The sequence below is a fragment of the Eucyclogobius newberryi genome, unplaced genomic scaffold (genome assembly GCF_026437365.1).
Source record: "Eucyclogobius newberryi isolate DKJ021-1_F unplaced genomic scaffold, fEucNew1.0.hap1 SCAF_19, whole genome shotgun sequence".
In the NCBI taxonomy this organism is placed as follows: Eukaryota; Metazoa; Chordata; class Actinopteri; order Gobiiformes; family Gobiidae; genus Eucyclogobius; species Eucyclogobius newberryi.
In genome coordinates this window covers 17,484,365-17,502,470 of record NW_027315823.1, presented here as the reverse complement: position 1 = coordinate 17,502,470, position 18,106 = coordinate 17,484,365, and the positions used below count along the sequence as shown (strand labels likewise).

General features: G+C 41.8%; 1 protein-coding gene across 2 annotated transcripts in view; it reads right to left on the bottom strand.

Annotated features, from left to right (window-relative positions):
• mafbb (v-maf avian musculoaponeurotic fibrosarcoma oncogene homolog Bb) overlaps positions 1-16,987 on the bottom strand; it is a 185,404-nt gene extending 168,417 nt beyond the window's left edge. The window contains exon 1 of one of the 2 annotated variants that reach the window (XR_011927833.1): positions 15,629-16,987. Coding sequence is in view for 1 of the 2 variants with exons in the window: in XM_072451984.1 (XP_072308085.1) it covers positions 15,917-16,807 (891 nt within the window). In the remaining variant the exon portion in view is untranslated. Of the gene's footprint in view, positions 1-15,558 lie in introns of those variants that run through there. The other variant, XM_072451984.1, reaches the window with a different exon arrangement.
• Positions 16,988-18,106: the final 1,119 nt, after the last annotated feature.

Below are 18,106 nucleotides of genomic sequence, written 5' to 3'. Positions count from 1 at the left end.
CGAATCAAAGTGGCACCACCACGCTTGACTTTTTTTTTTTCAAAATCCTACTTGTCCTAGGTTTTTTGTCCGATCGAGCTCAAAACAACACCTTTTGCATCTGGAGACATTGAAATTTAATATTCTTTACGGTCGTAACACGCCCTCAAAAAAGGCTTAATTTTCTGTTTTTTCAAGGACAAGTCACGCCTATTGGAAATGATCTACGGAGCTCATATTTCACTCACTAATGCGTTTTTATGGTCTGATTGGAAATAAATACCCATGTAACAAATTTACTCTATAGCGCCCCCTACCCATTGTGTGAAAAACTCAACACTGTCTGATTTGTTTGAAACTCATGGTTTATATTCTCCTCAAGACGCCATGAAAAAAGTGCATTGCAGATATTGTGTATTTTCACAATTGGCCAGCAGGGGCGCAATGAATGCCTTCACTTCCTCTTCCGCTTTTATTTTGATGGGACATTTCCTCTCGTGCCGCGTTAGAATTATTATTCTTTAGACTTTATTCTTTAGACTTAATTCTTTTGACTTTATTCTTTCTGCCACAACTCGGGTATTTTTGACCCCCTGAACATCAATGAAAAGTCACGGGTCACCGAGGCTCTCTCTTTCTCCCTGCTCAGGTCTTCGTTCAGCACAAACAAACTACGATTTGAATCGCAAACTACGCAATCATCGACGGTGAATTACTGAGCTTCTTTTGGTATGCCGCAAAACGCAGCAGAAAACATGGACAGGCGGGTAGGCGGTTGCGCGGGAGGCGAGAGCCATCATGTTGTTGTTGTTGTTGTTTTATGGCGGTTGGCATCCAAGTGTTGCATTACCGCCAGACTGTATTCCTCAGACTTTGTCGTAGTCCTCAGACTCTGTCGTAGTCCGTAAAAGTACTCCTTCCATTGCTTTGGTGTTACAAAGCCCATGAGGTCATGATATGTCTTTGTGACTAGAATAGTTGTTGTTGTTTCAGAGACCAAAAGACATATCATGACCTCATGGGCTTTGTAACACCAAAGCAATGGAAGGAGTACTTTTACGGACTACGACAGAGTCTGAGGACTACGACAAAGTCTGAGGAATAAAGTCTGGCGGTAATGCAACACTTGGATGCCAACCGCCATAAAACAACAACAACAACAACAACAACAACAATTGGATGCCAACCGCCATAAAACAACAACAACAACAACAACAACAACAACAACAACCGGCTTTATTCCAGGGAGACTCTTCTTCATCTTCCTCTCCTTCTTTGACGTTCGGTGCTTCCACCGTACAGCTTTATTCTTTAGGCTTCATTCTATAGGCTTTAATATGTCCACTGATGTCGCTGCTTGGTAGCCGTGCGTCTACGAGACTGGGCGAGGACAGGAGACCACCCCCACCCCCATCTCGTCACTCTGATCACTCTGACTCCCCAAAAGCAGACCCCCATCACTCCGACTCCCATTTAGCGCCTTTAGCCTGTTTTCTATATCTGTCCAATCAAGCTCCTTTGTTCCAAGGAATCTCCCTGCAGCTTTAGCAATGATCCTGATCCTTTCAGTTCTGCTTTGAGTCTGAGCAGCACAGTTTACAACATCCACCATAAAGAGTACAAAATCCTCTCTATCCACAACCAGGTTATTCTCATTAATTCTGGAACCTGCACACTTGGGACCTCCACTCTTGAAACCTTCACACTTCTTGGGAGCCACGCTGGCCTTTCTCATTTCGCCCTGGCTGGGAGCAGCGCTGGCTCCCCTCTCTGTATTTACTCTAAACTCGTTACTTGAAACTTTCTTGACTGCATCTGCATAGGATATACCTTGAGAGACCTTTATTTTCTGCACCTCAGCAGCTCTTTTGCTAAACCTGCATCCCCGAAGGCAGAGCTATGTTCTTCCCCACAGTTACAGCACTTCAGTTTTGCACCCACGTCACACTTCCCATACTCGTGGTCTCCTGCACATTTACCACATCTTTGCTTCCCTCTACAGACCGCTGCAATATGCCCAAAGCGCTGGCACTTAAAGCAACGCAGGGGCGGCGGAACATATGGCCTGACGCTATAGCACATGTACCCAATGAACACCTTACTAGGCAGGTACCTCCCTTCAAGTGTTACCATTACCGACAAGCTGTCACATCTTACCCCAAACCGGGTCACCTTCAAACGCCTAGCGTCCACCACCGTAACTCCAGTCAAATTCTCCTTAACTTCATCCACAGACGTCGCCGTAGGGACACCTACGATAACTCCTCTGACCGTGTTTCTTTCAGCATCAGACACAAGAATGTCCTTTCCACCCAGACGTTTAGTTCCAATCGCCTTCCGTTGCTGAGCCGCGTCCTTGCACACGACCAGCAGCGAGCCATCTCTAAGGACACTCGCACTCTTGATCACTCCCACAGCTACAGTTAGGCTCTTTGACAATGCCACTGAATTCCACTCCTTAAAGGATGCACTATCCTGTGCAAGCTTTATGATCACCTTACAGTCTCTGCTCTCACCCCGGATATCAATAGCTTCAGCCTCATCCTGCTGCTCATTCCCAGAACCCTCGGACGAGCTAAGGGACTTTTTACGTTTCCGGGCACGTGCAGGCAGAAAAGGCTGCTCCTCCACGCCGTCCAGAGCGTCTTCCATCCCCGATCCACTCTCCTCCGCCATCTCCCGTCTCTCCAGACCGGGTGTTGAGCAAGGTCTCCTCACAGTTTTAGTCCAGGGCTTGTTCTTCCTCAGACTGTTGTTTTATGGCGGTTGGCATCCCATACACGTTCATCGCCGCTGCCGCGGCTTTAATTCTTCTTCTTCTTCTTCTTCTTCTTCTTCTTCTTCTTCTTCTTCTTCTTCTTATTCTTATTCTTATTCTTATTCTTATTCTTATTCTTATTCTTATTAGGCCCGAGCGCCACAAGCTGGCGAGAGGCCTATTAATCTCGTAAGGCCGTGCGAAGCACGGCTGCGAAAGTGCGCACGTAGTGCGCACGAAATCGAGCGCGAAGCGCTCGCCCACTTCCAAACACTCACTAACGCACTCCTTCACTCATGCACGCCCCGTGCAGACTAATGTGTAGTAGGAAAATGGAACATTACCGTTGTAAACGGGCAAAGCCCGTGCAAAAGTGCGCACTAAACGAGCACTTTACATTGAGATGACGACCGCGAAGCGGTCGTCATCCCCATATAAAGCACTCATTTGCGTTAAGTAGCTCACGAAAACGTTCCCCATCTCTTGCATGTTCCGTGCATATAAGCATGTAATGCAAAAATTGAACATTATTACTGTATAGAGGGCCAAAAACACAAAGTGGGCGGAGCCCACTCAAAATTAACGAAAGTACCCGTCAGTGACCAGGGACCCACACCATGAGGTAGGAAAGCGCGAGCGCTTTCCGAAAATGTATAGTTTATGATATTTGAAAAATGGGAAACATTGTTTTCGCATCGGAATATTATTCTTTCTTCTTCTTCTTCTTCTTCTTCTTCTTCTCGGGACCAACCCCCCTATTTTTCACCCAGTGAACATTGACGAAAAGTCACAAAAATTTGCACACCTCTAAAAATCGTGCCTCTCTACATTCTGGCTATTTCCCTTTTCTAAAATAAAAAAAATTGGCGCGTCAGCGCCCCCAAATGTACCAAAAATGCATTGAGAGATAGGAAATGACCCAAAAAAAATCTGATCGTAGAATCATGAAATTTGGCGCAGAGGTAGATGGTGACAAGAGAAGTAAAAAATATTATTACGGCAACGCCGTCCGCCCAACCAAATGTCGGCCATATTGCTTCAAAAATGGCTAAACATGACTTCGGAGTTTTTCCAAACGTCGTACTTTTACGAACTCCTCCCAGGGCGTTGGCCCTAAAAAGCTGAAATTTGGTGAAAATGCTACTGAGGAGTGGGACATCAAAAGTGATCCAAATTACATTGCTACCTCTCACGGTCTCTGTGCGGCGAAGCCGCAAACTGTAGCTAGAATTTCAGAAATCTCCCATATTTAAAATTTCTGCCGTTTGCGCAGATAAAGTCCGAATTGCGTCAAATTAGAATCAGTTGTTAAACTCTTTGCCCTAAACCTACTTGAAGTGAAATAAATTCATTTGGCGCCACAGCGCCCCCTACAGATTTTATATGGAGGTTAAATGTTTAGTTTTGCGAAATTATATGAAATTTGACACACAACTCAATTTTAGCATCCCCATCAAAAAAGTCAATGAGACCCATGTCATAATTGTTATGGCGTTGCCGTAACGATGACCGAAACCTTTCATGTTATTCCAATGGGGAAATCGCCAGAACATGTTTACACTTTATACTTTCACAAACTCCTCCCCCTCAGGGCGTCAGCCCTATTAACCTGAAATTTGGTGAGACTCATCTTCAGGACCATCAAAAGTTATCCACATTTTCATTCAAAGAGTCACGGTGTCTGTGCGGCAAAGCCGCACATTTTGCCAAGAATTCAAAATAAAATAGCTTTTTGATGTAAAACAAAGGGGAGAAGATGTGACAGCGTCACAGATTCAGCAGTAGGCGTAATAAAAGGACAATTGGGGCGCGTTAGCGCCCCCTCCTCTTGCGGTGTGGCGGTGGTGTGGCGGCGGCGTGGCGAGGGCCGATCATTGCCGCTTGCAGCTATATTTCTTATTCTTATTCTTATTAGGCCCGAGCGCCACAAGCTGGCGAGAGGCCTATTAATCTCGTAAGGCCGTGCGAAGCACGGCTGCGAAAGTGCGCACGTAGTGCGCACGAAATCGAGCGCGAAGCGCTCGCCCACTTCCAAACACTCACTAACGCACTCCTTCACTCATGCACGCCCCGTGCATACTAATTAGTAGTAGGAAAATGGAACATTACCGTTGTAAACGGGCGAAGCCCGTGCAAAAGTGCGCACTAAACAAGCACTTTACATTGAGATGACGACCGCGAAGCGGTCGTCATCCCCATATAAAGCACTCATTTGCGCTAAGTAGCTCACGAATACGTTCTCCATCTCTTGCATGTTCCGTGCATATAAGCATGTAATGCAAAAAATGAACATTATTACTGTATAGAGGGCCAAAAACACAAAGTGGGCGGAGCCCACTCAAAATTAACAAAAGTACCCGTCAGTGACCAGGGACCCACACCATGAGGTAGGAAAGCGCGAGCGCTTTCCGAAAATGTATAGTTTATGATATTTGGAAAATGGGAAACATTGTTTTCGCATCGGAATATTATTCTTTCTTCTTCTTCTTCTTCTTCTTCTCGGGACCAACCCCCCTATTTTTCACCCAGTGAACATTGACGAAAAGTCACAAAAATTTGCACACCTCTAAAAATCGTGCCTCTCTACATTCTGGCTATTTCCCTTTACTAAAATAAAAAAAATTGGCGCGTCAGCGCCCCCAAATGTACCAAAAATGCATTGAGAGATGGGAAATGACCCAAAAAAAATCTGATCGTAGAATCATGAAATTTGGCGCAGAGGTAGATGGTGACAAGAGAAGTAAAAAATATTATTACGGCAACGCCGTCCGCCCAACCAAATGTCGGCCATATTGCTTCAAAAATGGCTAAACATGACTTCGGAGTTTTTCCAAACGTCGTACTTTTACGAACTCCTCCCAGGGTGTTGGCCTTAAAAAGCTGAAATTTGGTGAAAATGCTACTGAGGAGTGGGACATCAAAAGTTATCCAAATTACATTGATACCTGTCACGGTCTCTGTGCGGCAAAGCCGCAAACTGTAGCAAGAATTTCAGAAATCTCCCAAATTTAACATTTCTGCCGTTTGCGCAGATAAAGTCCGAATTGCGTCAAATTAGAATCAGTTGTTAAACTCTTTGCCCTAAACCTACTTGAAGTGAAATAAATTAATTTGGAGCCACAGCGCCCCCTACAGATTTTATATGGAGGTTAAATATTTAGTTTTGCGAAATTATATGAAATTTGACACACAACTCAATTTTGGCATCCCCATCAGAAAAGTCAATGAGACCCATGTCATAATTGTTATGGCTTTGCCGTAACGATGACCGAAACCTTCCATGTTATTCCAATGGGGAAATCGCCAGAACATGTTTACACTTTAGACTTTCACAAACTCCTCTTAGGGCGTTAGACATATTAACCTGAAATTTGGTGAGACTCATCTTCAGGGGTGGACCATCAAAAGTTATCCACATTTTATTCAAAGAGTCACGGTGTCTGTGAGGCAAAGCCGCACATTTTGCCAAGAATTCAAAATAAAATTGCTTTTTGATGGTAAAACAAAGGGGAGAAGATGTGACAGCGTCACAGATTCAGCAGTAGGCGTAATAAAAGGACAATTGGGGCGCGTTAGCGCCCCCTCCTCTTGCGGCGTGGCGGCGGCGTAGCGAGGGCCGATCATTGCCGCTTGCGGCTATATTTCTTATTCTTATTCTTATTCTTATTCTTATTATAATTATTATCATTATCATTATCATTATCAATTTATTATTATTTTAACTCAATCAAGAAAAATGGTAAAGTCATATAAATGTATTTCCATTCCGGATAATTTACTTTGCATACATTTAAAGTGTCTGAAACTTGTGCTTTCATCTTGTGCTATTTCTGGCAGTGCTTACAAAAGTGTTCTATTTCAGACAATTTCTATTAAATTAGCAGTTTGACACAATGTATTGCTCAATGAGCCTAGTCCAATCATTCAAATGAAGGCTTTTTATGTATTTAAAGCACTTTCTCGCTGAAGTCATTAGTGTGGAAAGAGGATGTATGGGCACACATGATTCAAGGCTGTTCCTCTGCTCTGCTGCGATTTAAATATAGCTCTGGTCACCATTACTGCTGTCACTCACACTGCACTGACCTTCTGACCTCTCCTTCAGAAAACCGGCTAGAAGTGGACATAGTACAGCACATTGCGACTTGAGAGAGCTGATGCGTCGCTGTTGGATGAACTGGGCCAGAGGTGTATTCATGCCTTATAAGTTATGAGTATATCATCATGTGTACAGAGAATGCTGAGCAAAACCCAAGTGAACTCAAACAAATATAAAAAAGAATCCTATAAATATTGTATTGTCATCTGAAATACAGAGATTTGATTGGTTAATACAATCAAGGTGAGGGTTGAGCTGGAGAGGTTACAGAAGACTGTGTGGATGTATAAAGATGTTGCAGAGAAAAAAAAGGAATATTGAATGCCTATAAAATCTACTCCAAATATATAAAGTAAAGTATAGTATTGCAAATAGAAAATGAGGATGACTTTAAGCCAAGTTGCATTCATGTTCTAGAGATGGAGGGCAAGGGCCTATGTAACTCTTTGGGCCATATGAACAAATCTAAATACGTTTTGTTTAGGATTGGTTTTATAAATTACTAATTTAATCTTATGGATTAAAGTTACTACAACGCACAATAATCACGTCTTTGGAGTCGAAGATTGGCACCACTTTCTGAAGCAATTCTACAACAAAAAAAACTTTTGCATATTTATGCTCACAAAGAACATGTCAAACACTGTGCCAGTTTTCCTTTCTTGTGGAAAGACCAAGCAATTACAGAGTTATTAACCAAAAACAGGGCAAAAAATAAAATAAAATCTACATTCTGACAGTCAAAAGTCTGACCTGTCCTCTGCTCAATTTAAACTATAAGTCGCATTGGAGTATAAGTCGCACCAGACAAAAAATGCATAATAAAGAAGAAAAAACATATTTAAGTTGCACTGGAGTAAGAAATGCGGTTGCAAGTGTGAAAATAACAAATAATATCACATATAAGTCGCTCCGGAGTATAAGTATAAATAGTATAAGTCGCACCCTGGCCAAAACTATGAAAAAACTTATATTCCGAAAAATACGGTATATGTTAACACAACCTGCGGAACTGACACGAAGTTCCCACTACAAAAAGACAGTTGAACAATTTCAACACCTGATGCACAGCAGAGGTCAGAATGTTGGTTTACAGCTCTCACAGCATCTGTCAGTGCTGACGGACGTGGCCCTGTGCTGCAGGACACTTCACTTTCCCTTAGAACAGGCCAAACAACACCACACGCTGCAGGACTGTTTACAACGTGTCATAGAAAGGAAAGTACATGAAAACAAGATCTGGTGGTTTCTGGTGGTTACAGTTGCTTCAATAAATAAATTGAACTGCAAGTTAAATCAACGTTTTCATCAGATTCATGATTCATAAACCTTTTGTGTTTATCACTCACAGCATTTAAATGCACAGAGAGAGCTAAACAAGCAAACTCAATTGTCCCACATTGTCCCACTTATCTACATGCAGGTCAAATAACAGATTAAGTGTGAGCGGGAGTTTAGACACTGTCAGGGGAATCTAGTAATTTAGTTTTAACACTAAAACTATAACTATAATTGCTGATAGAAACGGTAAGTGACAACTCATTTACATTGAACATTTGATTTTCAGACTTGAGGAACTGTATCTCTCACCATCAAGTTATTTGCACACCAAAATGGACACAAACATATTGAAGCTCCATCCGTTTTTTACTTTAACTTTATCTTAGTGGACCAAAACCAGAACAACACATGCTAGTCTGCGGTGGAGGGACAGTAGTTCGTCATCCCCTCTGATCTAAAATGAGTGAATGTGCATTCTTGTATATTTCTTACCTCCTCATGCAGTTGAATTACTTTTTTAGTAGAATACAATTACAAGTAGAATAGAATTACAAGTAGAATAGAACTACACACAGGCTTCCCCAGATGTGTTAGTGGGATCTCTGAGATACTTATCGAGACACCTCAATTGTAGTTCCCAGGTTTAAATGCATTTTTACAAATCGTTTTAAATTGGACTATCTATTTCCTAGTGTGGACGTAATGTACGTCGTCAATCATGCATGAGTTTCAAGGGTGATATGCCAAAAAAATCATATCACAATTTCTTTGTTTTCCAAGATCACAATTTTGATTTTATCATGATTTATGCAGTTATTATTATTAGTAGTATAATATATACCACCTACTAGGCAATGTGGGTGAAATGTCTGGCCTAAGGACATAAAACATCACCTCCAGCGCCCCACAGTGGCACCTGATATTCCTGCTTGGCTTCCGAGAGCTGATGAGATCAGGCATGGAAAAGCAGGTACTGCCACACATAGTATCTATTTGTCTTCCAATAAAGGAACTAAATTCATCCGCTGCTTCTGAGAGTTCATTCTTCCCTGTGATTGGTTGAATCCACCTGTCACTCACTCAAAGCATAATGGAGGCTGACCAATAGGAAGAGTAGGAATGGAAAAGTGTCAGTGTTTGGTGTTTGAGCATAGAGCTGCATTAAACAGAAAAGTACTGAATCACAATATGACAACATCACCAAATAACATAAAGTCACAGGATCAGATCAATATTAAATTTTCCATTGCCATATCTCCCAAATCTATCTTTTGAAGAATCATGTGATGAAATTGATGGTAAAAAAGAAATTGCAAACATAGATGGATAGATAGAGCAGGTTATGACTTATATTTTACACTTTCAAAGTTTCCCTTCTGTTACTCTGGACCATTTCTGTTTTTGTTCTCTTGAAACTCAGAACAAAGTACTTCCTTTATTTGTGCCACAATGGGACAAGAAAACAATTTCGAGGTTATCAAAAGACTCCCTTCTAAATAGATCCTTCTAGACCAACCACAGGGCTTGACCCTTCACGCGCAAACCACCAGTTTACAATTGGCGGTTCCTCACTTACCCAGACAAAGACTGTACAGTTCAATACACATTAAGTATATGACATTACTATATGAAGCTTTAGGAGAATATATATGGCTTCAGTGGTGCACAATGCTTCTGACAAAAATAAGACACTGGGGAGATGTAAACATGACACATTAGTGGGGGAGGGACACACCCAATTCCAAGGAGAGCTGTGACACCATAGCACCATTGCTGCTCATGTCAGCGCCACCCGCAACCAACGTACCAAGCCACAACAACTGCAGTGTCACGTTTCAAATTCCCCTTTTTTCCGCCTAAACTGTCCCCATCCCTGGTGAGATCTACGTGCAATATTTGAATAATCATGCAAACCTGTTAAGAGTTGAACTACACGATAACAGTAAATGCAATGTGTGTGTTTGTGTGAGGCGGTAATCATCTGATGTCGCATACCGTGTACGCAGTTTACAAACTGTATTCAATCCATCTACGTCCGTCTATCCATTGGAAATAACAAAATAGTTGCCTGAGAACATTTTTTTTAATAGGAGTGCTGAGAGTACAACCACTATTACTACATCGGGCAGAGAAGCAGTCTGCTGGACAATAACTGGGGGTTGATGATAAAAAAAATATATACTCTTTACCACTGATCCAAGTTCATTTTAGTTTAAATCTAAAAACACGTGCATACAACATTCCTATTTTTGCCACGCATCAATTCCATCGAATGTGCAACAGAATGGCCTGTTACACAATATCCAAATAAGACCCAAAGAACAAAATGTGCACTTGGAATGTCAAAGAATGTCAAAAACATTCTATTCACACTTTTCCTCATTTCCCTACGTCTTCCCAAAATCCAGTGTGCAGCTACTTTTCCAGAGATTCAGACACTTCCCTGTGGACCAGAGCTGTTTCCAGGTTGAGTTCAAGTCACCAGGAGCTGACCTCTGATGGGCTGCCTTTGCCAACAGTAACTGAGGGCCATATTACCTGGCCTGTAAAAAGCAGTACTAGGGGGATCTGTAGCGGGAAAGGAAGGGGGAGGGTCAGAGCCTTGGTTCACCCCTCTCTGGCTCGTGTTTCCACAGTGCACTAATAGACGGCTGTCATCGTTATGGACAGAAACAGGAGGGCGTCTGCCAGCTGCATGACCCCCATAAAACACAACAGGAAATCCTAACAGCCAATGAAAGGACAGTCTTCACTTTACCTTTTAGTCGTCTAGTAAAAGTGCAGTGTCACAACATGCTTCTTCACAAACACCTGTCATCAAATCCATGCAGTGTTCATGTGTGCGTATTCTTTCAGACGCGTTAGATCTTATATGTGTGGCAGGGGAAACCAGAGCATTCGAAGGAAAATACACAGGCACATGGAGAACATGCAAGTTCCACAAAGGCCCCACGCCGTCTGCCACCTTCTTGCCGTGAGGCCAGAGCATTAAATGTAGTGCCACCATTGCACCCACAACCAATGCAATGTGTCCATGTGCAAACACTAGAGTGAAGATAGTCGAGCATACAAACCTCGTGTCTTGTCAGGCTTCCCAAAAGGATTCATGTGATAGTTCTCATAGTCAAGTCTGCAAAACATACACAAAACAATATAAATGAATGAGTAATAGAGAGATACATTTTGAAAAGCAAGGATGATGTCCAAAAATATGATATATTTTAAGCAATAATGATATAATCTGTGTGAAAGTGAATGCTTATAAAACAATTAGTGTCAGTTCATTCACTTGCTGTGATATTTGGTAAAAGCTATATCATCTCATTTAAAGGTTCAGCCAGAGTTTTATATTATTTCTGTCACGCAGGAAGAACCCTGTATAATTATTACATCCGGTGGCAGCCCTTTGCTCCACAGCCAAAGTCCAGGGTCCTTTAAATTGACAGGACTTTGACACACAACACTCAGTGATGTCTATTGAAACGTGTCAAACTCTTTATCTGAGGGCCTTCCTATCAGATCCCTGGGAGCTCATGCACAAACATGCTGACCACAACATCCCAGGAAATGCACGGTGGGCACCACAGCCAATCAGAGGCCAACACTGCTTTACTGTTCAGGCAGGCTACACATTAATCCACTTTGCAAGATCTTCAGCACCCCATCATGTGATAACTTTATTCATTACCAGTAGTTTGCCTGTAATTGCTGTGGACCTTTATGATGTGGTGATAAGAACAGTCAAAGATTACTTCACAATAGAGTGAGAATACAGAGATTACATTTAACATTAGTCGAGTCTAGAAATACAAGGGTACATTTACGCTAAAGATTGGTTGATTTTTTATAAGGTGAAAGCAAATAAGAGAGACATATACCGTATTTGAATTACATTATTTATTCTGTTTTTTATTTATTGATCAAAAAAATAAACGTTGTCAAAGCTCAGTCTTGTAATCTTGACATAACGTTCAACACTATCAAAATATGTTAAATTTTCATAACATAAAATAATAAAGATGCCCTTGTATATAAATGGTAAGAGCGCTTTATACTAAAAGCATTTGATCACATGTATACATTACTGCGTGTCCATGGAGATGAGTGATCAGTGCATGATTCAGAGTGTCACAACTGTCCAGAGCGAATGGACATCCTGAGCGGAAACCACAGCCGTCAAAGCTGCTCTTTCCTGCCACATATACAAGGAACACTCTCACAAGTCACTTGACTGAGCGTTCATATGGGAAGTGAAAGAGGAAGGCCCTCGTCCATCCTGTCGTCCATTCCAATCTCGGCCCTGAGCTTCACATGAAGCTGTGCTCACACTAATGCCAATCAGCTTTCAGGGTTGCAAAACAACTAAGAACTGGCTTGGGCTGGAAATATCCTGTCATTAGAGGTCAAATGTCTGACCCAGTGACATTTAACAGCAGAGGATTCGTAATCATTATTTTAAACGGCTCAGTGATCTCCTAACACTACACTGCTTAACTGAACTAATAGTTTGAACAGGTTATCTAAACTCACAATGGGTAGATATCGAAACAGCGATATATTATAAAAGACCTTTGGAAATACATGTAGCCTATTGATACAGGGAGCGGTATTGTGATTTTTGTTTTAATATCTTATAAATTGCCAAGTTATCCACTAAACAATCTGCTGACTGCTGTATTAATGCTTAACCTGAAGTAGCTGAAGTAAATCTGTTGTGTTCTGATATTAATCGCATCGTGGACTTAAAGCCTTCTAATACACAACAATAAAAACAACAATTCAGAAAAAAATTAAGACCCTTTTTTGGGCATATGCATGTATTGGGATACATATTGTATATGGGCTCTTGGCAATATCCAGTCTTAGTAGTAGATGTGTATACATTGTTGGACAGTTCCTGAGCTGCTCGGGATGCTCCTCAATCCTTCTGTCTGTGTTCTTTGGTGCCACTGTGTGCAGCCTGGCTCCTGCATTCCTCTGCCACAAAGGCATTCCTCCTGTCTCAGACAGACCTGGGCCTTCTACAGCTACTCCCTAAATACAGTACAGTATGTATTAAGCAAATTCAACTAGACGTACATTTAAACAAGGCATTAGAGCCAGACTGACTTATAAGACTTCGGCTGTATTTTCCTTGTGTTACATCTTCCCTAGACCATGACTGACTAAAAATAGCTCTACAAAAGACCATAGCACGCCAATAAAAGCGGTTTTGTAACCATTTTGTTTATGTATTTAGCTCAGTGATTCATCTTGGTTTTAAAATGATACTTAATACTATTCAAACCATAGAAATAATCCATTCTATAGAGGGGAGCATAAAATTAGGCTTCTTTCCCTTATCAGCCGAGATAGAATTTTTCCCTCACTGCCATCGCTTCGCTTGCCCTGTTTGAAAAAGTGCAAGCATGTCTGTTGTGAAGCGATTGGCTGCTCTTTAACTTTCTGTCTTGTTGCGATGCCACAGCCGTGCAGACACCTTTCCCTCCTGCTGACTCAGTAGGCAGCCCGAGGCGCTGTGAGCTCGGGGTGTTGGTGGGGGAGGAGGGATGAGAGTGAGGCTCCCACATCAGCCACGGCAGCCTATCACATGCGATGGAAAAGAGCTGGCTAATCGTTTCTACAATGGCACCCTGCACACTGTGACACACCACCACAAACCGCTCTCTTTACAGCACTTCTCTGTATTCACCGCTGTTGCGTAGGATCACATGTGATGTACGCCAATAAAACACATACAACGTCTATCAAGAAAATGCACTAATATGGAGAAACGTTTGAGTTGACATACCAAATTTGACTATATATTAGCAAAGGAGAAAAAAAGTGAATGGAAGGGGGAATATTATTGGAATTACTATTAATATCAGTATTCCTAATAATATTATTATGAATAATAATAATAATATAATGATGAATTGTGACTGGGAGGGTTCAAAAATATATTAAGAAATTATTCTAATCGTATATTTGCGTACAATGCTGCATAAATAAAACACAATACAGCTGTATAAAACTGTATCTGTGAAATAAGTGTCGTGTCCAGTGGTCATCATGCTCTCAAACCTGTGCTGTTATGAGCACAGAGGGGGGTCGTACCGTCAGGGGTCACACATGAAAAGAGAGTCTAAAAGACATGCAGCCATTAACAGAGCCACCTGCTCAGCCACACAGTTGGAAAGTGAACGTTGGGAAAGTGCCCTGAGACTGTCACATATTCTGTCTGTCATAGATCAAGCGCACTTCAAGAACCTGTTTAAATAGTCATACATGCAATTTATAGAGATGGATGGAATATTATATTGTACACATTCAGTCTTCTTGGTACTTTCACTGGTGAAATCGTTGGACACGTTTATCAGTCAGTCATAAGTCACACATCAGTCATACGTGTTTTTAAGTGAATAATAATTATATATATATATATATATATATATATATATATATATATATATATATATATATATATATTTATATATTGGTGGAAAGGAAAACCAGAGCACCCAGAGGAAATCTATGTCCTTCTTGTTGTGAGGGAGAAACTGCCAACTGTGTACTTTTACGCACTGTGTTCAGGCTATTTTTGTCTTTCACAAACTTACTAGAAATATGTATTATAATTTTAGATATTTTTCTATTTTGTTAGCCCATAGCTACATTTTTTTAGATAAATACACCAACTTTCTAGGTGTCCTCATGCAGTTAAAGACAATATATCTGTGAAAGTAACTTTCATACATTTCATAATGAATGTTATCCCAGAATGTTACTGGTGTGGTACTCTTGTTTCTTCTAAATTACTGCATATTCAAGTCATTATACAGATACTAGCTGGCCTCACATGCATATGTATTCAGATTAACAGAATGAGGTCACACCATTTCAGCATTGGTGCTTTTGTTTATGTACAAATCTTTGTACAATTTGTTATTACTGCATTTGAGAATGCAGCTTAAGAGAAGGCCACATTTGTGAAAGTCCAGAGGGTCTGGAGCAGCGGCTGTGCTCCTTCCTCTATGGATGTTGTTGATGTGAGTGAGGAAAACATGAGTGGGGAAGCTTGATTTCCACTGCACTTTATCTGCCTGTGCCAGTCAGCCCCAAGCCTCAGCTGCAGGCCCCACAGGAAGCAGCACTCCACAAGGTCAAAGGTCAGATGAGGAGAGAAAGTCCAGTCTTTACTATAATTTAAACTAGGCTATCCAATTGTTTAGATCTGCATATGAATATAATTAGACATGTAAGTTACAGGATAGGTTAGGATTTGGAGCAATCAATATTGCCACTTTAGTGCCAAAATTGTATTTTTAAATAATTCCAGCAATCTTACACTTACAATGGTATTGTCAGTTAGGACCACACATTTTTTTTTTTTTAAACAAACAGGTAATCAGCTAAACAATAGAGTGTGAAACAATGCGCTAGAAAGAGATGAGACACATTTTGAAAAAGTCACTTCAGGTTTATTGATCCTAAAGAAAATTGCGAGTGAAAAAAAAAAACCCAAACACTTTTATAATTATAATAAAAAATACACATAAAAGGCTTCATCTGTCCAGCAGAAATAACATCATAAATGCTATGTTTAAAAAAATGTTCTTTGGCAACAGAAACACAACAAAACAAAGAGAAAAGCTGAATCACTGGGCAGTAACTGAGGATTAAAGGGAATATTCTCTGATTCAAGTATCTATGAGACAAAATACACTGGCTATGGATGTATAAACTGGCACACATGGCCCGCATGCATGTCCTCTATCCACTCAAGTTCATTGAGTCTGTCACAGAACCCACGGGCCTCACATGAGGTACTCCGGGGACGAGGGACTGTCACTTGTAGAGCCCGTCTCGTGGAAGCAGTTGGCCCCGGACAGTTTCTCACACTTGAGTTTGTATGCGTCCCGCTCGCGTACTAGTCTGTTGAGCTCGTGCTTGAGCTGCTCCACTTGTGACACAAGACTGCTCTTCTCGTGCTCCAGAATGTGCTTCTGCTGCACGCGTTTGTAGCGACATGATTGCGCGTAGCCGCGGTTCTTCAGGGTTCTGCGCTTTTGTTTGAGCTGCATCACCTCGTCTTTAGTCAGACCCCGGAGCAATCGGTTGAGTTCGCGCACGGACATGGAAACCAGCTGGTCATCTGAGAAGTGCATGTCTGGGTTGGAGCGTCGCTCGTGTCGACTGTGTGACTGCTGCGGGACGTGATGAGCTCCCAGGACTTCCTCTGGAGACTGTGGGGACGCGCTGCGCAAATCGTCCTTCAGGTAGGGTTCGTGGCAGTGGCTCTGCAGGTCCGGGTAGTGCACCGGCTCGCCCATGTGACCATAGCTCTCGTACTCTGGCTGGAACGGTGGCTGTTGTGGATGCGCATGAGGGCCCTGCTGTGCCGTGGCCCCGATCAGCGCCTCCACCGCGTCCTCGGGCGTCAAGCCAAATGCCTGCGGGTACATCTGCTGTGGGTATGCGCTGCCATGCATCCAAAACTGTTCGCCACTCGCGTGTCCTCGCGGCTCGTTCAGTTGAAGGTTTGGAGAGGAAGGGACCGAGTTGCAAGGTGTACTACCGGGTGTCGAGGACACCGAATCTGGTCTTTGGAGCTGGTTGCACGGCCCCACGAAGCTTCGCTCCATGCCCTGCATATTCTCCTTCTTAACGCCAAACTTCACTAAGTCAAACTCGTTGACAAAATCCATGGAGTTCTTGTGCAGTCCCAGGTGAGCTTCGGTGCTCAAAAACTGGTCACTATCAGTTCATGCAAAAAAGGCTTTCTTCAATAAGTCCAAAGTAAGTCTTGCTTGCGAGGAGAATGCGTGCGTAAAGCTGTAGTTGTGTCACACTCCTCATGGAGAAAAGGCGCACTGTGCCTAATCCTGAGGAGCGCACTTTCCTCATAAAGAAAGGCGATGTCACGCCTCCTGGACTACACTTCCACAATCCTTACCAATAAGAACGCACATGAGAGCAGCATTTGCATAAAGGCTGTGTGAGGAGTGTCTACATGGGCTCTGCGTGACCATCATTTGACCAAAGCCTATAAAAACCGAATATGCAGCTCCAATATCTTCAGTACCACTCTTTTTACTGTTGACCTTATCTGCCACTGGGCATGTTTTATTTTCTTTCTATAGGCTATTCCTTCACCTCAAATGCTAAGCTCTCACACACGAGGCTGCACGTTCATTCAACGCATCGGGTCTGTAGTTTTGCAAAGGCAGATCTCCTTCAATTTTGGTCAGACCAATTAAAATGGTTTACACAATAATACTACATTCCAAACATGGATAATAAGATATGAAAATGATCATGTGTGTGTAATATTTTTAAATAAAAAGGTACAGTATGTACCTTTCTGGAGGTGGAAAATAACCAGCATAATTCCATGAAAATATAAGTTGAAACCTTCAGAACAGTATCCATGCAGATAGATAAGTTTTATATTATACTGTGGAATATTATAGAACAATGGAAACAAGCAGGTGGTGGCTCCTCCAAGCCAAATGAGTAAAATTTTTTTATGTATAGTTTAATGTATTGCAATAAACCCTTCAAAAATGAAGAACAACAACACAATTTATTATTATCATTATTATTATTATTATTATTATTATTATTATTATATAATAGGTTATTACTGAACCTCAAAAGTCACATATGAAGCCTTCTTAACAACTTCAGCTTTGCAAGTGGAACAAACAACACAATCCAGAATTGACTTCATATCCAAGTTTTCACAGAGCCTCATCTAATCTGTAAACACAAGTTCCCCACAATCACACACATTTCCCAAGCTGCTCTGCCTCTCTTCAGTTATACATCTCTCACAGTTGTTCAGAATGACACCCTCACACTCGATATCAGAGGTTAAAGGGAAGCTCCTACCCTGACGTGACAAGATAGAAGGCCAGAAAACACTGTCAGCCAAATGTTAGGAAAACCATTGTTTGAAGCTTAGAAGCAATGAGAAGAATTATGAAGAAAAAGATGTATGTCAT